The 17,602-nt window shown below is 44.2% G+C and overlaps 1 protein-coding gene across 8 annotated transcripts in view; it reads right to left on the minus strand.

Annotated features, from left to right (window-relative positions):
* Positions 1-17,602, minus strand: part of golga4 (golgin A4) — a 117,622-nt gene that overhangs the window by 36,832 nt on the left and 63,188 nt on the right. For 7 of the 8 annotated variants that reach the window (XM_055633515.1, XM_055633513.1, XM_055633512.1 and 4 more), the window contains 3 exons: positions 5,258-5,436; positions 3,943-4,074; positions 2,002-2,157 (listed from right to left, as the gene is read on the minus strand). In XM_055633515.1, the coding sequence (XP_055489490.1) occupies positions 2,002-2,157; positions 3,943-4,074; positions 5,258-5,436 (467 nt within the window). The remainder of the gene's footprint in view (positions 1-2,001; positions 2,158-3,942; positions 4,075-5,257; positions 5,437-17,602) is intronic. The other variant, XM_055633516.1, reaches the window with a different exon arrangement.

Here is a 17,602-nt window from a genome sequence, read left to right on the forward strand (position 1 = left end):
CTATAACATGGTGCCTAGAACTGAACACAATACTCTAAATGCACCCAGAAAATAGGTGCAGGAGTAGGCCATTCGGCCCTTCGAGTCAGCACCATTCAATATGATCATTTTGGATCATCGAAAATCAGTACCCCATTCCTGCTTTTTCCCCTTATCCCTTGATTCCATTAGCCCTAAGAGCTAAATATAACTCTATTGAAAACATCCAATGAATTGGCCTCCACTGTGGCAGAGAATTCCACAGATTCGCAGCTCTCTGGGTGAAAACGTTTTTCCTCATCTCAGTCCTAAATGGCCTATCCCTTATTCTTAAACTGTGAACCCTGGTTCTGGACTCCCCCAAAATCGGGAACATTTTTCCTGCATCTAGCCTGTCCAATCCCTTAAGAATTTTATATGTTTCTATAAGATGCCCCCTCATCCTTCTAAATTCCAGTGAATACAAGCCCAGTCAACCCATTCTTTCATTATGTCAGTTCCGCCATCCCGGGAATTAAACCTGGTGAACCTACGCTGCACTCCCTCAATAGCAAGAATGTTCTTCCTCAAATTAGGAGACCAAAACTGTACACAATACTCCAGGTGTGGTCTTCCCAGGGCCCTGTACAACTGCAGTGGGACCTCCTTACTCCTATACTCAAATCCTCTCGCTATGAAGGCAAACATGCCATTAGCTTTCTTCATTGCCTGCTGTACCTGCATGCTTACTTTCAGTGACTGATGTACAAGCACACCCAGGTCTCGTTGCACCTCCCCTTTTCCTAATCTGACACCATTCAGATAATAATCTGCTTTCCTGTGCCACGAAAGTGGATAACCTCACATTTATCCCCCCACCTCCCCCCCCCCCCCCCACTGGCCCGCGGCCGAGCCCCGGATTCAGGTCACCGCTGCCAGAATGCCGCCTCAGCCGCCGGAGCATAGATTGAGAGGAATAGATCGGGTAGATGCACAGAGTATTTTGCCCAGAGTAGGGGAATCGAGGCCCAGAAGGTTAAGGGGGGACTTGATAGAGGTCTTTAAAATGATGAGAGGGATAGACAGAGTTGACGTGGATAAGTTTTTCCCATTGAGAATAGGGAAGATTTAAACAAGAGGACATGACTTCAGAATTAAGGGACAGAAGTTTAGGGGTAACATGAGGGGGAACTTCTTTACTCAGAGAGTGGTAGCGGTGTGGAATGAGCTTCCAGTGGAAGTGGTGGAGGCAGGTTTGATTTTGTCATTTAAAAATAAATTGGATAGGTATATGGATGGGAAAGGAATGGAGGGTTATGGTCTGAGTGCAGGTAGATGGGACTAGGGGAAAATAAGAGTTCGGCACGGACTTGTAGGGCCGAGATGGCCTGTTTCCGTGCTGTAATTGTTATATGGTTATAAGAGGTTCAAGGTGAAGGGGAAAATAATTAATAGGCAACATTTACACACAAGTGGTTGTATGGAACAAGCTGCCAGAAGAGGTAGTTGAGGCTGGGACTATCCCATAGTTTAAGAAAACAATTAGACAGGTACATGGATAGGACAAGTTTGGAGGGATATGGACCAAGTGTAGGCAAGTGGGACTGGTGCACACTCCGTAAACTATAGCGTCAGAAAAGAAAATAAATGATTGCAGAACTGTTTAGAGTAATGATGGGAATTACAAGTTTTTTAAATCATCGCTGGTCTCAGCCAAATAGCTACTCTTCTTGTTATTCCATTTTCCTATTCTATGAGATCGAAACTTACTGGAATTTACACGTTAGCATATTGCCTAGTCCTGTCATGTAGCTAATTATCACAATTGATGGAAGGTAAACCTTGAAGAGAAACTTCACTGACAGTGCAAAATACTAAGCATCACTGGCATATCTGTAATTGGTATTGACCTCCTTTAAGGTCTTTCTGCATAATACCCCCCTATTACAATGATTCAATTAATCATGTACATTTGAAAATGCAGATATATGCATCAGCTCAATTTACAGCTGATATAGTTTAAATTGCACAAATGTATCTTACCGTTCTGCAGGTTTCCAATTCTCCTTGCAGTTCCTGAATTTGCTTTGCTGCTTGTGCCTGGATCGCCTCTCTTTGCAACTCCTGTTCTTCTAATGCCAGCAAGGTCTGCTGTTCTTTCTCTTGCTGCTGCTCTCTATACTCAGCATGACTTTTATCCTGTCAAAATAATGTTTCTATATATGTAAACAAACAAAGAACCTCACTCTTAAGGAAATCTGAAAGCTGTCACAAGAGACAGCTTGTGACAGCTGTCCTGTGAAAGTCAGAGAGTAAAGTGGCAACACAAATAGATCGAACATAGAAACATAGAAAATAGGTGCAGTAGTAGGCCATTCTGCCCTTCGAGCCTGCACCGCCATTCAATATGATCATGGCTGATCATCCAACTCAGTATCCTGTACCTGCCTTCACTCCATACCCCCTGATCCCTTTAGCCACAAGGGCCACATCTAACTCCCACTTAAATATAGCCAATGAACTGGCCACAACTACCTTCTGTGGCAGAGAATTCCAGAGATTCACCACTCTCTGTGTAAAAAATGATTTTCTCATCTCGGTCCTAAAGGATTTCCCCATTATCCTTAAACTGTGACCCCTTGTCCTGGACTTCCCCAACATCGGGAACAATCGTCCTGCATCTAGAATGTCCAACCCCCTAAGAATTTTGTAAGTTTCTATAAGATCCCCCCTCAATCTTCTAAATTCTAGCGAGTACAAGCCGAGTCCATCCAGTCTTTCTTCATATGAAAGTCCTGACATCCCAGGAATCAGTCTGGTGAACCTTCTCTGTACTCCCTCTAAGGCAAGAATGTCTTTCCTCAGATTTGGAGACCAAAACTGTACGCAATATTCCAGGTGTGGTCTCACCAAGACCCTGTACAACTGCAGTAGAACCTCCTTGCTCCTATACTCAAATCCTTTTGCTTTGAAAAGGATTTGAGTATGCCTTCTTTATCGAGCGGTAAAGAAGGCATGCGGCATGCTTACTTCCATTGGTTAGGGCACTGAGTATAAGAGTCAAGAAGTTATGATGCAGCATTACAGGTCTTTAATGAGGCAGCATTATGAGTATTGTGTGCAGTTTTGGTCGCCCCATTAGGGGAAGGAAATGGAGGCTTTGGAAAGGGCACAGAGAAGGTTCACCAGAATGTTACATGGTTTACATGATATTTGCTAGTGACAGGTTGGATAGACTTGGATGTTTTCTCTGGAATGCCACTGGATGAAGGGTGACCTGAAAGAAGTAAATGAAATTATAAGAGGCATAGATAGGGTGGACAGTCAGAATCTTTCTCCCCATGGAAAAATCAAATACTTGAGTGCTTTAAGGTGAGCGGGGCAAAGTTTAAAGGAGATGTGCGGGGCATTTATTTCCCCACGATTTGGCATAACACCATAGACTATAACAAACCTCAACAGATGAACTGTAGAAAGCAACCTGACTGGTTGTATCATGGCCTGGTACACCAATTGCAATGCATAGGAATGCAAGACACAGCAGAGATTTGTGGACTTAGTCAGTTCCGTCAAGAGCACAGTCCTCCCCACCATTGAAATAATTCTATGTGAGGTGTTGCCTCAAGAAGGCAGCACTGGTCAAAGATCCCCACCATTTGGGCTATGCCCTCTTCACAATGCTCTCACACCCACCAGGTCCAGGAACAACTATTTTCCTATAACGATCAGGCTCATGAACTGACCTGTACAACCCTAATTCAACCTCAGCACGGAACACGATGAACCATCCCTTGCAGTATCATAAACTTGATTTCTAATTGTGTATTTCTTTATTAATATCTTGTTTTTTGCTGTCTTTCTTTTCACTGCCTTGTAGAATTAACATGTTTGTGTTATAGAGTCCATGGGCCTGTGGTGCTTAATGTAATAGGAAATAGGGGGTCTATTCATCGTGTTAAAGAGCTTGGGTTACATTATACATACCAGAGCCATTTTCAGCTGTTCCTGAAACTCCTGCTTGGAAACCAGAAGTTGGTGCTCAAACTCCCTCTCCTTGCAGTTCAATGCTTCCATCTGACTTTTTTCCAATTCTCCAATATAATCTTCAGAGGACTTCTATGACAGGCAAAATATTTACATCAACAATACTCCTCAGAATGCATTGTGTTCAGTTCTGGGCAATCGTTTCCCCATATTAAGCCAAAATCCACTCGTTCTTGATTCCCCTACTCTGTGTAAATGACCGTGCATTTACCCTATCAATTCCACTCATGATTTTATACACATCGAAAGGATCACCTCTTAGCCTCCGGTGATCCAAGGAATAAAGTTGGTGGGAAGATGGAACGAGCTGCCAGAGGATGTAGTTGAGACGTATACTATCACAACATTTAAAAGACAATTGTATGAGCACGAGAATAGGATAGGTTTAGGAAGGTGATGGGCCATATACCAAATGCCGTCTTTCCCTATATATAGCTTAAGCCCTTGAATCCTTGCAACATCTTTGTAAATTTTCTCGGCGTTCTTTCCAACTTAATTACATTCTTTGTGTAGCAGGGTGAACAAAACTGAACACAATACACCAAATACAGCCTCACCAAATTCTTGTACACCTGTAATATCATATCCCAACGTCTATATTCAATGCCCTGACTGATGAGTGCCAATGTACCAAAAGCCTTCTAAAACACCTTACAGCTCATCTGAAACCTTCGGCCTTTGAAGAAAAACAATTCAAAAGATTTACAATACTTTGAATGAAGAAATATCTCCTCACATAAACCCAAAATACTCTACTCCTTGTTCTGTGACTAACTCCAGGTTCTTGGCTCCTCAGCCAGGAGCATTCACCTTGGTAAGCCATCTAGGAATGTTGTACATCCAAATGAGTTCACTAAACTGCAGTGTAAACAAGCGTAGCTCACCATCACAAGAATTAGTATGGTGGATTTTGTTGTACTCCCTCCATGGTAAATATAGTCGGTGGGTAGAGGATGTCATTTTAAAGTGTTTTGTGCAAGAATCACCTTGCAGTGAATAGTGAATTCTCTACCTCGGAGGATTGTGGAGGCAAGATCATTGGGAGTATTTAGAGAGGAAGTAAATACGTTTTTGAAAGATCAGGAAATTGAGGACCAGGCACATAACAGGAAACAATGCTTGGAGAAGCAGATCAGCAATGATCATATCGAATGGTGTGACTGGCCTAGGGACTGAGTTGCCCACTCTTGCTCCTATTTTTTGTTTGTTCTTATGTTTGTTGAAACAACATTTTATCTGTTCTCAATATTCTTACCTTCATTATATTTACAGCTTCCTGCTTAACTCGTTTGAGTTCCTGCTGCATGTTTTTCCGTTCTTCTTCACCGGCTTGCTCCACAGCTGTTATACGAGTTTCCATTTCTTCCTTCAGCCTTTTACATTTATCTTCTGATTTCTGAGCTGCGACCAGGGCTCTTTCAAGCTCTTCAAATGCTGGAAAAACAAAGGAAACTATTCAACTAAAAGGTATTAATTTCATGCAGCCTTTCTGACAAAACACAGATTCTAAATCTTGAAAAACACATTAATTAAAATTCAGGTAAGGGGTATATAGTTTCTTTGGCTCCAAATAGGTTAATGTTGGTGCATCAGACAAAGATATCAACATTACAATTGAAGTATGCACCATTGAAAGATGAAATTATTCACACTTAATATGCACTTGGTCAGGTTAGTGAAGATAGACATTAAATGCTGGAGTAACTCAACATCTCTGTAAAAAAGGAATAGGTTTTGGGTCGAGAGCCTTCTTTAGACTGAGTCTGAGGAGAGGAAAATTAGAGGTATAAAAAGGTACAGGACCAATCAATCGGCACCAATGGCCAAAGAGCCCACAATGGTCCATTGGTGATGGTGGAGGAGGTGATAACGAGTGGATACAAACAGTAAAACAAGCAGGATGACCAGGGTGGGGGAGGGAGGGAGAGAGATCTGATGTCCTGGTACGGAACACCCAATCTTGGGCGCAGATGCGGTGGAGACGGAGGAATTGGGAGTAGGGGACAAAGTATTTGCAGGATCTAGATAGCTGTGAGAGGCAGTAGGTTTGTAATAGACATCAGGCGTGATGGAGGCGGTAAGATCAAGAAAGGGGAGGGAGGTGGCGCTGATGGCCCAAGTGATTTTGAGTGCAGGATGGAAATTGGTAATGAAATTAATGAAGTCCATGAGTTCTGCATGGGTGCAAGGGGTAGCCCCAATGCAGTCGTCAATGTAGCAGAGATAGAGTTCAGGGATAGGGCCACTGTACTCCTGGAACAGGGATTATTCGACATACCCTACAAAGCAGCAGGCATAGTTAGGGCCCAAGAGAATGCCTTTACAGTGTATGGTGAAGAAAGCAAACTAAGCTAAGGAGACCAGCAAAATATTCGAGCATAATATGCCAATGAAATAACATATTAAATTGCATTAGCTCATCAATTAGAATCTGTTTTATGAATTGTGCTCAATTTTTCATTAGAAAGCTGATGTAATAATCAAGATCGAAATATCTTCTTTACCCCAGTAAAGACAGACTGGATCTAAATTAATCAACCTATGTACGGCCAAGCCAAGTCACTTGGACTAAGTAGTCAATTGCATTGTCGGAGGAGGAGCGGGAGAATTTTAAAAGGTAGCCATTGGATTGTTGTAGCCATAGAATCATGCAGCGTGGAAACAGGCCCTTCGGCTCAACTTATCCACGTTGACCAGCTTGCCCGACATCTACACTAGTCCCACTTGCCTGTATTTGGCCCATCACCTTCCTAAACCTATCCTATTCTCGTGCTCGTACAATTGTCTTTTAAATGTTGTGATAGTATACGTCTCACTACATCCTCTGGCAGCTCATTCCATCTTCCCACCAACTTTATGAATAAGGTTGCCCCTCAGGTTCCTATTAAATTTTCCCCATCTCACAAACCTATTTCCTTCTGGTTCTCAATTCTTCTACTCTGGATAAAAGTGCATTCACCCTATCTATTCCTCTCATGACCTGATACACCTCTAGAAGATCATCATCCTTGCGCTCCAACGAATAAAGTCGTAGCCTGCTCAACATTTCCCTATAGCTCAGACCCTCTAGTCCTGGCACCTCCTTCCTCTGCAACTTTTCCAGCTTAACCACATAATTCCTGCAACTGGGTGACTAAAACGCAACACAATATTCCAAATGTGGCCTCAGCAATGTCTTGTGCAGCATAACCTTCCATCTTCTATACTCAATACTCTAAATGATGAAGGCCAATGTGACAAAGGGCTTCTTGACCACCCAATCTACCTGTGACACCAGTTCCAAGCAACTATACAACTGCACTCCCAGATCCCTTTGCTCTGCAACATCCCTAGAGCCCTGCCATTCACAGTGAAGGTCCGGCCCTGGTTTGACTTCCCAAAACCTCCCACTATTCTGGCTTAAACTCCATTAACCATTCCTCAGGCCACCTGCCCAACTGATCAAGATTGCATTTTCGGTAAACTTCGTGACTATTTACAATGCTACCCAATTTCATGTGATCTGCAAAATTGTTAATCATGTCCATTCAAATCGTTGATTTAAACCACAAACATCAAAGGGCTCAGCACTGATCCCTGACGCACACCATTACTCACAGGCCTCTAGTCTGAAAAACAACCTTCTACAATCACCCTCTGCTTCCTGCCAAGAAGCCAATTCTCTATCCAGTCAGCTAGCTCTCCCTAGATCCAATGTGATCTAACCTTTCAGCGGCCTACCACGTGAAACTTTATCAAATGCCTTGCTGAAGTCCATATGGATTCCTCTGGTTTCGCCCATATCAATTGTTTTAGTTACTTCCTCAAAAAACTCAGATTCCTGAGAGATGATCTCTCATGTACAAAACTGTGCTGACTCTCCTTAAATTCTCACCGTCTATCGAAATGAATATCTTATCCCTCAAAGTATTCTCCAATAACTTGTCTACAACAGACATTAGGCTCAGTAGTCTACAGTACCCAGGCATTTCCTTGCAACCCTTCTTAAATAGAGGCACACCGTTTGTGGAAATGTACCCTCCCTCATACACCCCAAGACATTCAGCACCTCCTCAACCATAATACTGACCATCCTCAAGGCACTTCCATGAACTGCCCCATCTTCACATCTTTCTCCACAGTAAACTGAGGAGAATTACTCATTAAGGACCTTGCCCATCTTCTTCGGCTCCACTCAGAGATGACAGCTTTAATTTATTTGGGGGCCTATTCTCTCTAGTTACCCTCTTTCCCTGAATGTACATAAAATCTCTCGGGTTTTCCCTTAATATTATCTGCCCAAGCTATCGTGTGCCCCAAATTTGCCCTCCTCATTTCCTTCTTAAGTTTCCAAAACTCCTCCAGGGATACACTTGATCTCGCTTAAAATACCTGGCCCATGCCTCCTTTTTCCTGACCAGAGCCTCAATTTATTTTGTCATCCAAGTTTCCTTACTCACACTTGCTTTACCCTTCACTCTAACAGGAACATGCATGCCCTGAACTCGACACAACACTCGTAACCTCATTCCACTTACCAGACATTCATTTGCCGGCAAACAACCTACTGCAATCAATGTTAGCAAGTTCATAGAAACATAGAAACATAGAAATTAGGTGCAGGAGTAGGCCATTCGGCCCTTCGAGCCTGCACCGCCATTCAATATGATCATGGCTGATCATCCAACTCAGTATCCCGTACCTGCCTTCTCTCCATACACCCTGATCCCCTTAGCCACAAGGGCCACATCTAACTCCCTCTTAAATATAGCCAATGAAGTGGCCTCAACTACCCTCTGTGGCAGAGAGTTCCAGAGATTCACCACTCTCTGCGTGAAAAAAGTTCTTCTCATCTCGGTTTTAAAGGATTTCCCCTTTATCCTTAAGCTGTGACCCCTTGTCCTGGACTTCCCTAACATCGGGAACAATCTTCCTGCATCTAGCCTGTCCAACCCCTTAAGAATTTTGTAAGTTTCTATAAGATCCCCTCTCAATCTTCTAAATTCTAGAGAGTATAAACCAAGTCTATCCAGTCTTTCTTCATAAGACAGTCCTGAAATCCCAGGAATCAGTCTGGTGAACCGTCTCTGCACTCCCTCTATGGCAATAATGTCCTTCCTCAGATTTGGAGACCAAAACTGTACGCAATACTCCAGGTGTGGTCTCACCAAGACCCTGTACAACTGCAGTAGAACCTCTCTGCTCCTATACTCAAATCCTTTTGCAATGAAAGCTAACATACCATTCGCTTTCTTTACTGCCTGCTGCACCTGCATGCCTACCTTCAATGACTGGTGTACCATGACACCCAGGTCTCGCTGCATCTCCCCCTTTCCCAATCGGCCACCATTTAGATAATAGTCTGCTTTCCTGTTTTTGCCACCAAAATGGATAACCTCACATTTATCCACATTATACTGCATCTGCCAAACATTTGCCCACTCACCCAGCCTATCCAAGTCACCCTGCAGTCTCCTAGCATCCTCCTCACAGCTAACACTGCCCCCCAGCTTAGTGTCATCCGCAAACTTGGAGATATTGCCTTCAATTCCCTCATCCAGATCATTAATATATATTGTAAATAGCTGGGGTCCCAGTACTGAGCCTTGGGGTACCCCACTAGTCACTGCCTGCCATTGTGAAAAGGACCCATTTACTCCTACTCTTTCCTAGTTCCTGTCTAATACCATCAAAGCTGGCCTTGTCCCAAATCAGATTTTTATCTTGTGGACCTACCCTGTCTTTATCCATAACTACCTTGAAGTTAATAGAACAGTGATAGCTGGTCCCAAAAGATTCATCCGCCAACAACTCAGTCCTTTGCCCTTCCTAGTCTCCCAAGAGTAGACAGAGCTCTGCCCTCTCCCATGCAGGGTACTCTACATATTGCCTGAGGAAATGTTCCTGAACACATTTCACAAATTCAACCTAGTCCAAGCCCGTGGCACTATGACAGTGCCAGTCTATATTGGGAAAGTTAAAATCCCACACTATGACTACCTTATTAGCCCTACAGCTGCCTGCAAACACTTGGCATATTTGCTCCTCCAATTCTCGATGACTATTTAGGGGCCTGTAGTACACTCCCAACAAGGTGATCATTCCTTTTTTATTTCTTAGCTCCATTCATATAGACTCACTGTCTGAACCATCAGTAATGCCGGGCTACTGCAGTGACATTGTCCTTGATCAATAAGGCAGCACTCCCTCCTCTTTTACCACAACCTCTATCTCTCCTGTAGCACCTCTGCTACCAGTCCTGTCCATTTTCTAGCCAGTTTTCTGTAATGGTTACAACATCCCAGTCGCACGCACCGAGTTCAGCCACCTTACCCATCAAGGCTTCTCGCGTTAAAAATACATGCAATTCAATCCTACCATCCTTTCTCCCTGTCATGCCCATTCTGCCCACAGAACTTTCTTTCTTTACAATCCATACCGACTTTCAGCGTTTCACCTGCGCATAGAATCCCATCCTCCTGCTAATCTAGTTCAAAGAAAGTTCAAGAATTTTCTTCCAAACCCATCTGCATCATTCATCTGTTTTAACACTTCCTCAACATTTTCTTCTCTGGCCAAATCTTCAAACATCGAGGTATTTTAGTCCTCTTTTGGACCCAAAGTCCATTTCTCTCTACATCGTTGTGGAATGTCTTGGGAGATTCACTAACCTCACTTAAATCTACAGAAAAAGACACAAAATGCTGGCGTGACTCAGCGGTCAGGCATCATCTCTGATAGGTGATGTGGTCTCAGAGGTGACACCGGGGTCGGCAGTCTCCACACTGACGCTCGCAGTAGGGTGAACTCACAAGATACATTTTATTTACAGTGGTAAGAAAATCCAGGACCATACGGGGGCGCTGCCCCTTGCCATCAAGGGTGCGTGCAGTGGTGCTGGTGTAATTGGGTCATCCAAGCAGCTCAGTCCTAGTCTTCAAAGGAGGAGGTGTGTTGACCTCAGCTTTCTCCCTGCAATTCAGCCTTGCCTCGAGAGAGAGAGAAGGCACTGACGATCTCAGATTTATCCTGGCGATCTTGGGTTTATCCTGCCAGCTCATTTTCAGGGTTGAAAAGGCAGACCTGGTGGTCTCTGGGTTATCCTGGTGGCTCAGTCTTTGCCTCTGTGTGTGGGTGCCTCGTTATACATGGGTAGGAAAAGACACAGGTGTCTCTGGTTTGCCCTGGACACTCAGTCATTGCCTCAGAAGGGGCACTGGTCGGCTGGGGCCTCTTCCTGGCAGTCGAGTCTTGCCAGATGGTGGTCTCTAGTTTGTCCAAGTGGCTCAATCTTCTTCGAATCTGTGACAGGGATGTATCCCACTTTGTCTCCCTTTTTTTTCTTTCCACCTCCCCTTTCTCATCCTCTCCCTTCTGGCGAGAATGCCTGGGATTTATAGGGAGTAGGCTGACAAAGTTCAAATGCCTAGTATTAGTGGAGCCAGCTGAGTCAGCCAGTGATAGGGATCAGAGGAGCATCCAAGGGGGGGGCACTATCACAGTGAACCTACCCTGCCTTTATCCATGTTTTAGGTCGGAACCCTTCTAATGCTGTCTCACTCACGGAGTTTGCGCAGCACTTCTTTGTAAATCAGCATCTGTATTTCATGGAATGTGTAGGAAGGAACTGCAGATATTAGTTTACATCGAAGATAGACAAAAAAAAAATGCTGGAGTAACTCGGCAGGACAGGTAGCATCTCTGAAGAGAAGGAATGGGTGACGTTTCTGGTCAAGACCCTTGTTCAGACCGAGTCAAGGAGAGAGGGAGACAGAGATAAGGAAGGGCAAGGTGTGAAAACATGAGATCAAAGGGGATGAAGCAAGGAAAATGTAGAATGGATCATTGTTAATTGAGAGGAAGTCAGAGAACTAGTATGGGAGAGAGGAAAAACAAGGGTTACTTTAAGTTAAAGAAGTAAATATTCATACGGCTAGGTTGTAAGCTCCAGGGTCTTGGAGTCCAAGTTCACAACGCACTAAAGGTGGCAGCAGAAGTAGCTTGGTAGAAGGCAGGTAGACAAAAATGCTGGAGAAACTCAGCGGGTGCAGCAGCATTTATGGAGCGAAGGAAATAGGCCACGTTTCGAGCCAAAACCCTTCTTCAGACTGATGTGTGTGGGGGGGGGGGGGGAGGAGAAGAAAGGGAGAGGGCTGAGAAGGGGAGAAGACAGTTGGGACTACCTGAAATTAGAGAAGTCAATGTTCATACCGCTGGGGTACAAACTGCCCAAGCAAAATATGAGGTGCTGCTCCTCCAATTTCCGGTGGTCCTCACTCTGGCCATGGAGGAGGCCCAAGACAGAAAGGTCGGATTCGGAATGGGAGGCGGAGTTGAAGTGCTGGGCCACCAGGAGATTAGGTTGGTTATTGTGAACCGGCGAAGCGATCGCCAAGCCTACGCTTGGTCTCACCGATGTAGATCAGCTGACATCTAGATGAACCTCTAAGTGACATCTAGGTGAACCTCTGTCGCACCTGGAACAATTGCTTGGGTCCTTGAATGGAGTCAAGGGGAGAGGTAAAGCGACAAGTGTCGCATTTCCTGCGGTTGCAAGGAAAAGTGCCCGGAGAGGGGGTGGAAGGCAGCATTTGTTGCCAGGGACATTGAATATAAAAGTCAGGAAGTCATGATGCAGCCTACAGGATTTTGGTTAGGCCGCATTTGGAGTATTGCGTGTAGTACTGGTGGCCTCATGACAGGAAAGAAACCTTTTGGAGTGGGGCAGTGGAGGTTTACCAGAATGCCACCTGGATTAGAGGGTTTCAGCTACTGGGACAGGTTGCATGGACTTTGATTGTTTTCTATGGAAAGTCGAAGGTTGAGGAGAGACTGAATAGAAATATATAAAATTACAAGGGGCACAGATAGGGTAGATAGTCCGAATCTTTATCCCAAAGTGGAAATGTCTAACACCAGAGGGCATAGTTATACGGTGAGAAAGGAAATGTAGTGCGCAGGTACAATAGTGGAATTTATGAGGCTTTTCGACAAGATATGGATCATGTACAGGCACATATGAACAGTTTAATTGGGCATCACGTTCGACTCAAACATTGTAGGCTGGAGGGCCTGTTCCTGTCTGTACTGTTCTATGGTCTATGTTAAGAGTTAATAATTTCACAACATTTACGTTTTAATTTCAAACTAACTATATTTCGTTTTTTGATGAAAATCATTCTGCATGAAACCTCTGAGCTTGATGCTGATCAAAATGTTTGGTTTTTGTACCTATCATGGTCCACTCAAGATGATCTGTTGGCCCAAGCAACAAGGCTCACAAAAGCATGATTGTGTCCTGTTGGCAGTACATATCAGCAACCAATTATTTTGCAATTGTATATATGAAGCAAGCAACAACGATTTTCCACAAATACAGTTAAGGCTTCTCAAAGTTAAAACTATGGATCTCAGGCAATTTGGCTGCTTAACATTCAGGTTTAACTATTCTTATCGTGAAATCCAAAAAGTTAATTAAAACAGGTTATATTCATAAAATATTTACTTTCATCTAAATGAACGAAAAAAATGTCAGCTCAAATTCCCCAATTTAAACAAGGTTTTCAATATGTTAACACATATTTTTATATTTGCCAGGGTAATGTGGGGGAAACAAAGCTTCATCTTGCTTATTGACAACCACAACAAACCATTCTCATACTTTTATGTTTATTTTAATATAACATTTGAACAGCTGAACTAATGAGTTTCCAGTCAGGAGGGAGCAGAACACAGTACAGGAAGATTTAAAAGAGTGCTGTTTGATTAGCTCATTGGGAGGCATTACATGCAGCCAATAAGGTATGGTATAGCAGAGCAGTTTATCGGGAGCAGCCATTTTAGGAGTCAATGTGATTTGAGGTGAAGTGCTGTGATTGAGAGTATGTTTGGTTTAGAGATACAGCGCGGAAACAGGCCCTTCAGCCTACCGTGCGCACATCGGCCATCGATCCCCGCACATTAACATTACCCTACACACATTAGGAACAATTTAAATTAATAATTCATTTCCCGAAGTGCAGGGTAATGCTGTTAAGGGCATTGCCATTAACCGTATGCAGTTAATGACACTGTGCCATTAAGTTAAGTAACCACCATCTGCAGTTCCTTCCTACACATCCCTGGAGAGCATGGTTAGGCGACGTTTCAGGGTGGAACCCTTCTTCAGACTGTTTAATTTAGAAATACAGCACGGAAACAAGCCCTTCAGCCCACCGATTCCCTGCCCACTAACATTATCCTACACACACACTTGGAACAATTTACAGTTATACTAACGCACATACCTGCTTTTGGAGTGTGGGAGGAAACCAGAGGTCCCAGAGAAGACCCACACATGTCACGGGTAGAACGTACAAACTCCGTATAGACGACACCCGTAGTCGCCATTGAACCCGGGTCTCTGGCGCTGTAAGGCAGCAACACTACTGCTGCGTCACAGTGCAGTAGTTAGGCAACATCTCTGGAGAACATGGATAGATGTTTCGGGTTGGGACCCTTCTTCTAGGAGAACTTCTTTAAAGTAGGCATACCTTGAGGGGATTTTGCAGAACAGTAAAATGTAGAAACAAGAACTGCCGATGCTGGTTCACCAAAAAGGACACAAAGTGCTGGAGTAACACAACTAGTCAGACGCAACGAGACCTGGGTGTCACGGTACACCAGTCATTGAAAGTAGGCGTGCAGGTGCAGCAGGCAGTGAAGAAAGTGAATGTTATGTTAGCATTCATAGCAAAAGGATTTGAGTATAGCAGCAGGGTGGTTCTACTGCAGTTATACAGGGTCTTGGTGAGACCACACCTGGAGTATTGCGTAGTTTTGGTCTCCTAATCTGAGGAAAGACATTCTTGCCATAGAGGGAGTACAGAGAAGGTTCACCAGACTGATTCCTGGGATGTCAGGGCTTTCATATGAAGAAAGACTGGATAGACTCTGCTTGTACTCGCTAGAATTTAGAAGATTGAGGGGGGATCTTATAGAAACGTACAAAATTCTTTGGGGGTTGGACAGGCTAGATGCAGGAAGATTGTTCCCGATGTTGGGGAAGTCCAGAACAAGGGGTCACAGTTTAAGGATAAGGGGGAAATCTTTTAGGACTGAGATGAGAAAAACTTTTTTCACACAGAGAGTAGTGAATCCCTGGAATTCTCTGCCGCAGAAGGTAGTTGAGGCCAGTTCATTGGCTATATTTAAGAGAGAGTTCGATGTGGCCCGTGTGGCTAAAGGGATCAGGGGGTATGGAGAGAAGGCAGGTACAGGATACTGAGTTGGACGATCAGCCATGATCATATTGAATGGCGGTGCAGTCTCGAAGGACCAAATGGCCTACTCCTGCACCTATTTTCTATGTTTCCATGTTCTCCAGAGACTCTGCGTGACCCGCTGTTACTCCAGCACAATCTTGTTTTGTAAACCAGCATCTGCAGTTCCCTGTTTCTACTTTCTAATCCAGGTAGCATTCTGGCGAACCACTTCTGTACGCTCCCCAAAGCTTCCATATCCTTCCTGTAATGGGGCGACCAGAACTGCACACAATACCTCATGTGTGGTCTAACCAAAGTTTTAGAAAGTTGCAACATGACTCCCTGACTCTTATATTCAATACCTCAACAAATTAAGGCAGGCAGACCAAACATCTTCTTTACTGCACCCTATCAGAGAGCTATGGTCTTGGATCCCTCCGTACATTATTACTATTAAGGAAGGTACACAAAAAAGCTGGAGAAACTCTGCGGGTGCAGCAGCATCTATGGAGTGAAGGAAATAGGCAACGTTTCGGGCCGAAACCCTTCTTCAGACTATTAATTACTATTAAGGATCTTGCTATTAACTACATATGTTCCGCTTAAATGGACAGATATGGATAGGAAGGGTTTAGCGTGATATGGGCCAAATGCAACTGCAACTAGAATGGCAACTTGATCAGCATGGACAAGGTATTCAGAAGGACCTGTTTCCCTGCTGTATAACTCTATGATTCTATGACATGTGGCCAGAGTCTATGCCGACTCTCAAGACATTCCCACTGGACTAATTCCTTCACCTATGCCCATCAACTCAGACAAGTTGAATGGACACACAGAGTACCAGTAGGACCCTGGGAAGTGTTATTGTACAGATCAGAGAATACAGTTCCCTGAAAGTATCAACACAGGTAGGCAAGATGGCAAAGAAGGCATATTGGATGCTTGCTTTCATTGGATTGAATACAGGCATCAGGACATCGTGTTACAGTTGATGATGAAATTACACGTGGAGAATTGTGTGCAGTACAAGCTGTCATCATGCTGTAGAAAACCAATCAAATTTCAGGCAGATTCATAATATGCGCAGAAACAATCTGTCTCCGCTAGTTATAGTCAAGATGCAATGATTGACCTGCATAATTCATGGCTTTCAGAGTGAAGAGGGAGAAGCACAATTAAAAACAATGCATGGTTTAGGCCCTGGGTCACCACTCAGTGTCTCCAAGTGAAACACTGGTGTGGTTGGCAGGTACGACTGGATTGGGCTGGAATCTAAAGCCCCACAGATCAACGTTTCCATTTCAAATAGATCAATGAGAAAATATTTGGCTTCAGCAGGACATCAATGAAGGTTAAAGATATTTCCACAACTATCTCGACTACACTACTTCCAACACTCCCCCTACACCAGTCACGTGCTGTGAGTAATTACTCAAGGTTGGCACTAAGCAGTCAGTCAAGTTTTTTAAAAATTGTAAAAATCTGCGTATGCGTATGACGTTTTAAAAATCTTTGAAAAACGCGCATGCGCAGACTGGTATCCTCTCCTGTGGGCATGCGCAGCACCTTGCTAGCAGTCCATGGTGCAAAGGCAGAATTTCAGCTGCCTTTATTGCCCGTTGTAAGTGAAGGCTTGAAGCAGCATCCACGGCACGCGAGTTGAACATAGTCACGCGTATTACCCGTACTGCGGATGAAAGGCACAAGAGAATTATGCCTATCTAAGATCAATTATTAAAATAATAACCATTTAATAATAAATACCGAATTTAGTAAATGAATTGGAAATCTTTAATATTTATATTTAATAATCACCTTTTTATAATTTTAGTCTGGGCCTTGCCCACCCTGACAGCACATGCCTGCCCTACTCCCAATTCCTCCGTCTACGCCGCATCTGCGCCCAAGATGAGAAGTCCTCATTCTGTAGGGAACGGGGTTTCCCTCCCCATCACAGACGAGGCCCTCACTCGTGTCTCCTCGGTACCCCACAGCCCTGTCCTTGCTCCCCCTCTGCCCAGTCGCAACAGAGACAGAGTCCCCCTAGTCCTTATCTTCCACACCATCAGCCGTCGCATACAACACAAAATCCTCCGAAATATTTCAGAATTTTCCCATCTCCGCCCCTTTCCGCCTTCCTCAGAGACCGTTCCCTCCGCAACTCCCTGGTTAGCTCATCCCCTCCCACCCAAACCACCTCCTCCCCAGGTATCCTCCCCTGCAACCGCAGAAGATGCAATACCTGTCCCTATACCTCCTCCCCCGACTCTGTCCAGGGACCCTGATAGTCCTTTCAGGTTAGGCAGAGGTTCACTTGCACCTCCTCCAACCTCATCAACTGTATCCGTTGTTCAAGATGTGGGCTCTTATACACG

This window comes from Leucoraja erinacea, chromosome 4, assembly GCF_028641065.1.
Source record: "Leucoraja erinacea ecotype New England chromosome 4, Leri_hhj_1, whole genome shotgun sequence".
NCBI lineage: Eukaryota > Metazoa > Chordata > Chondrichthyes > Rajiformes > Rajidae > Leucoraja > Leucoraja erinaceus.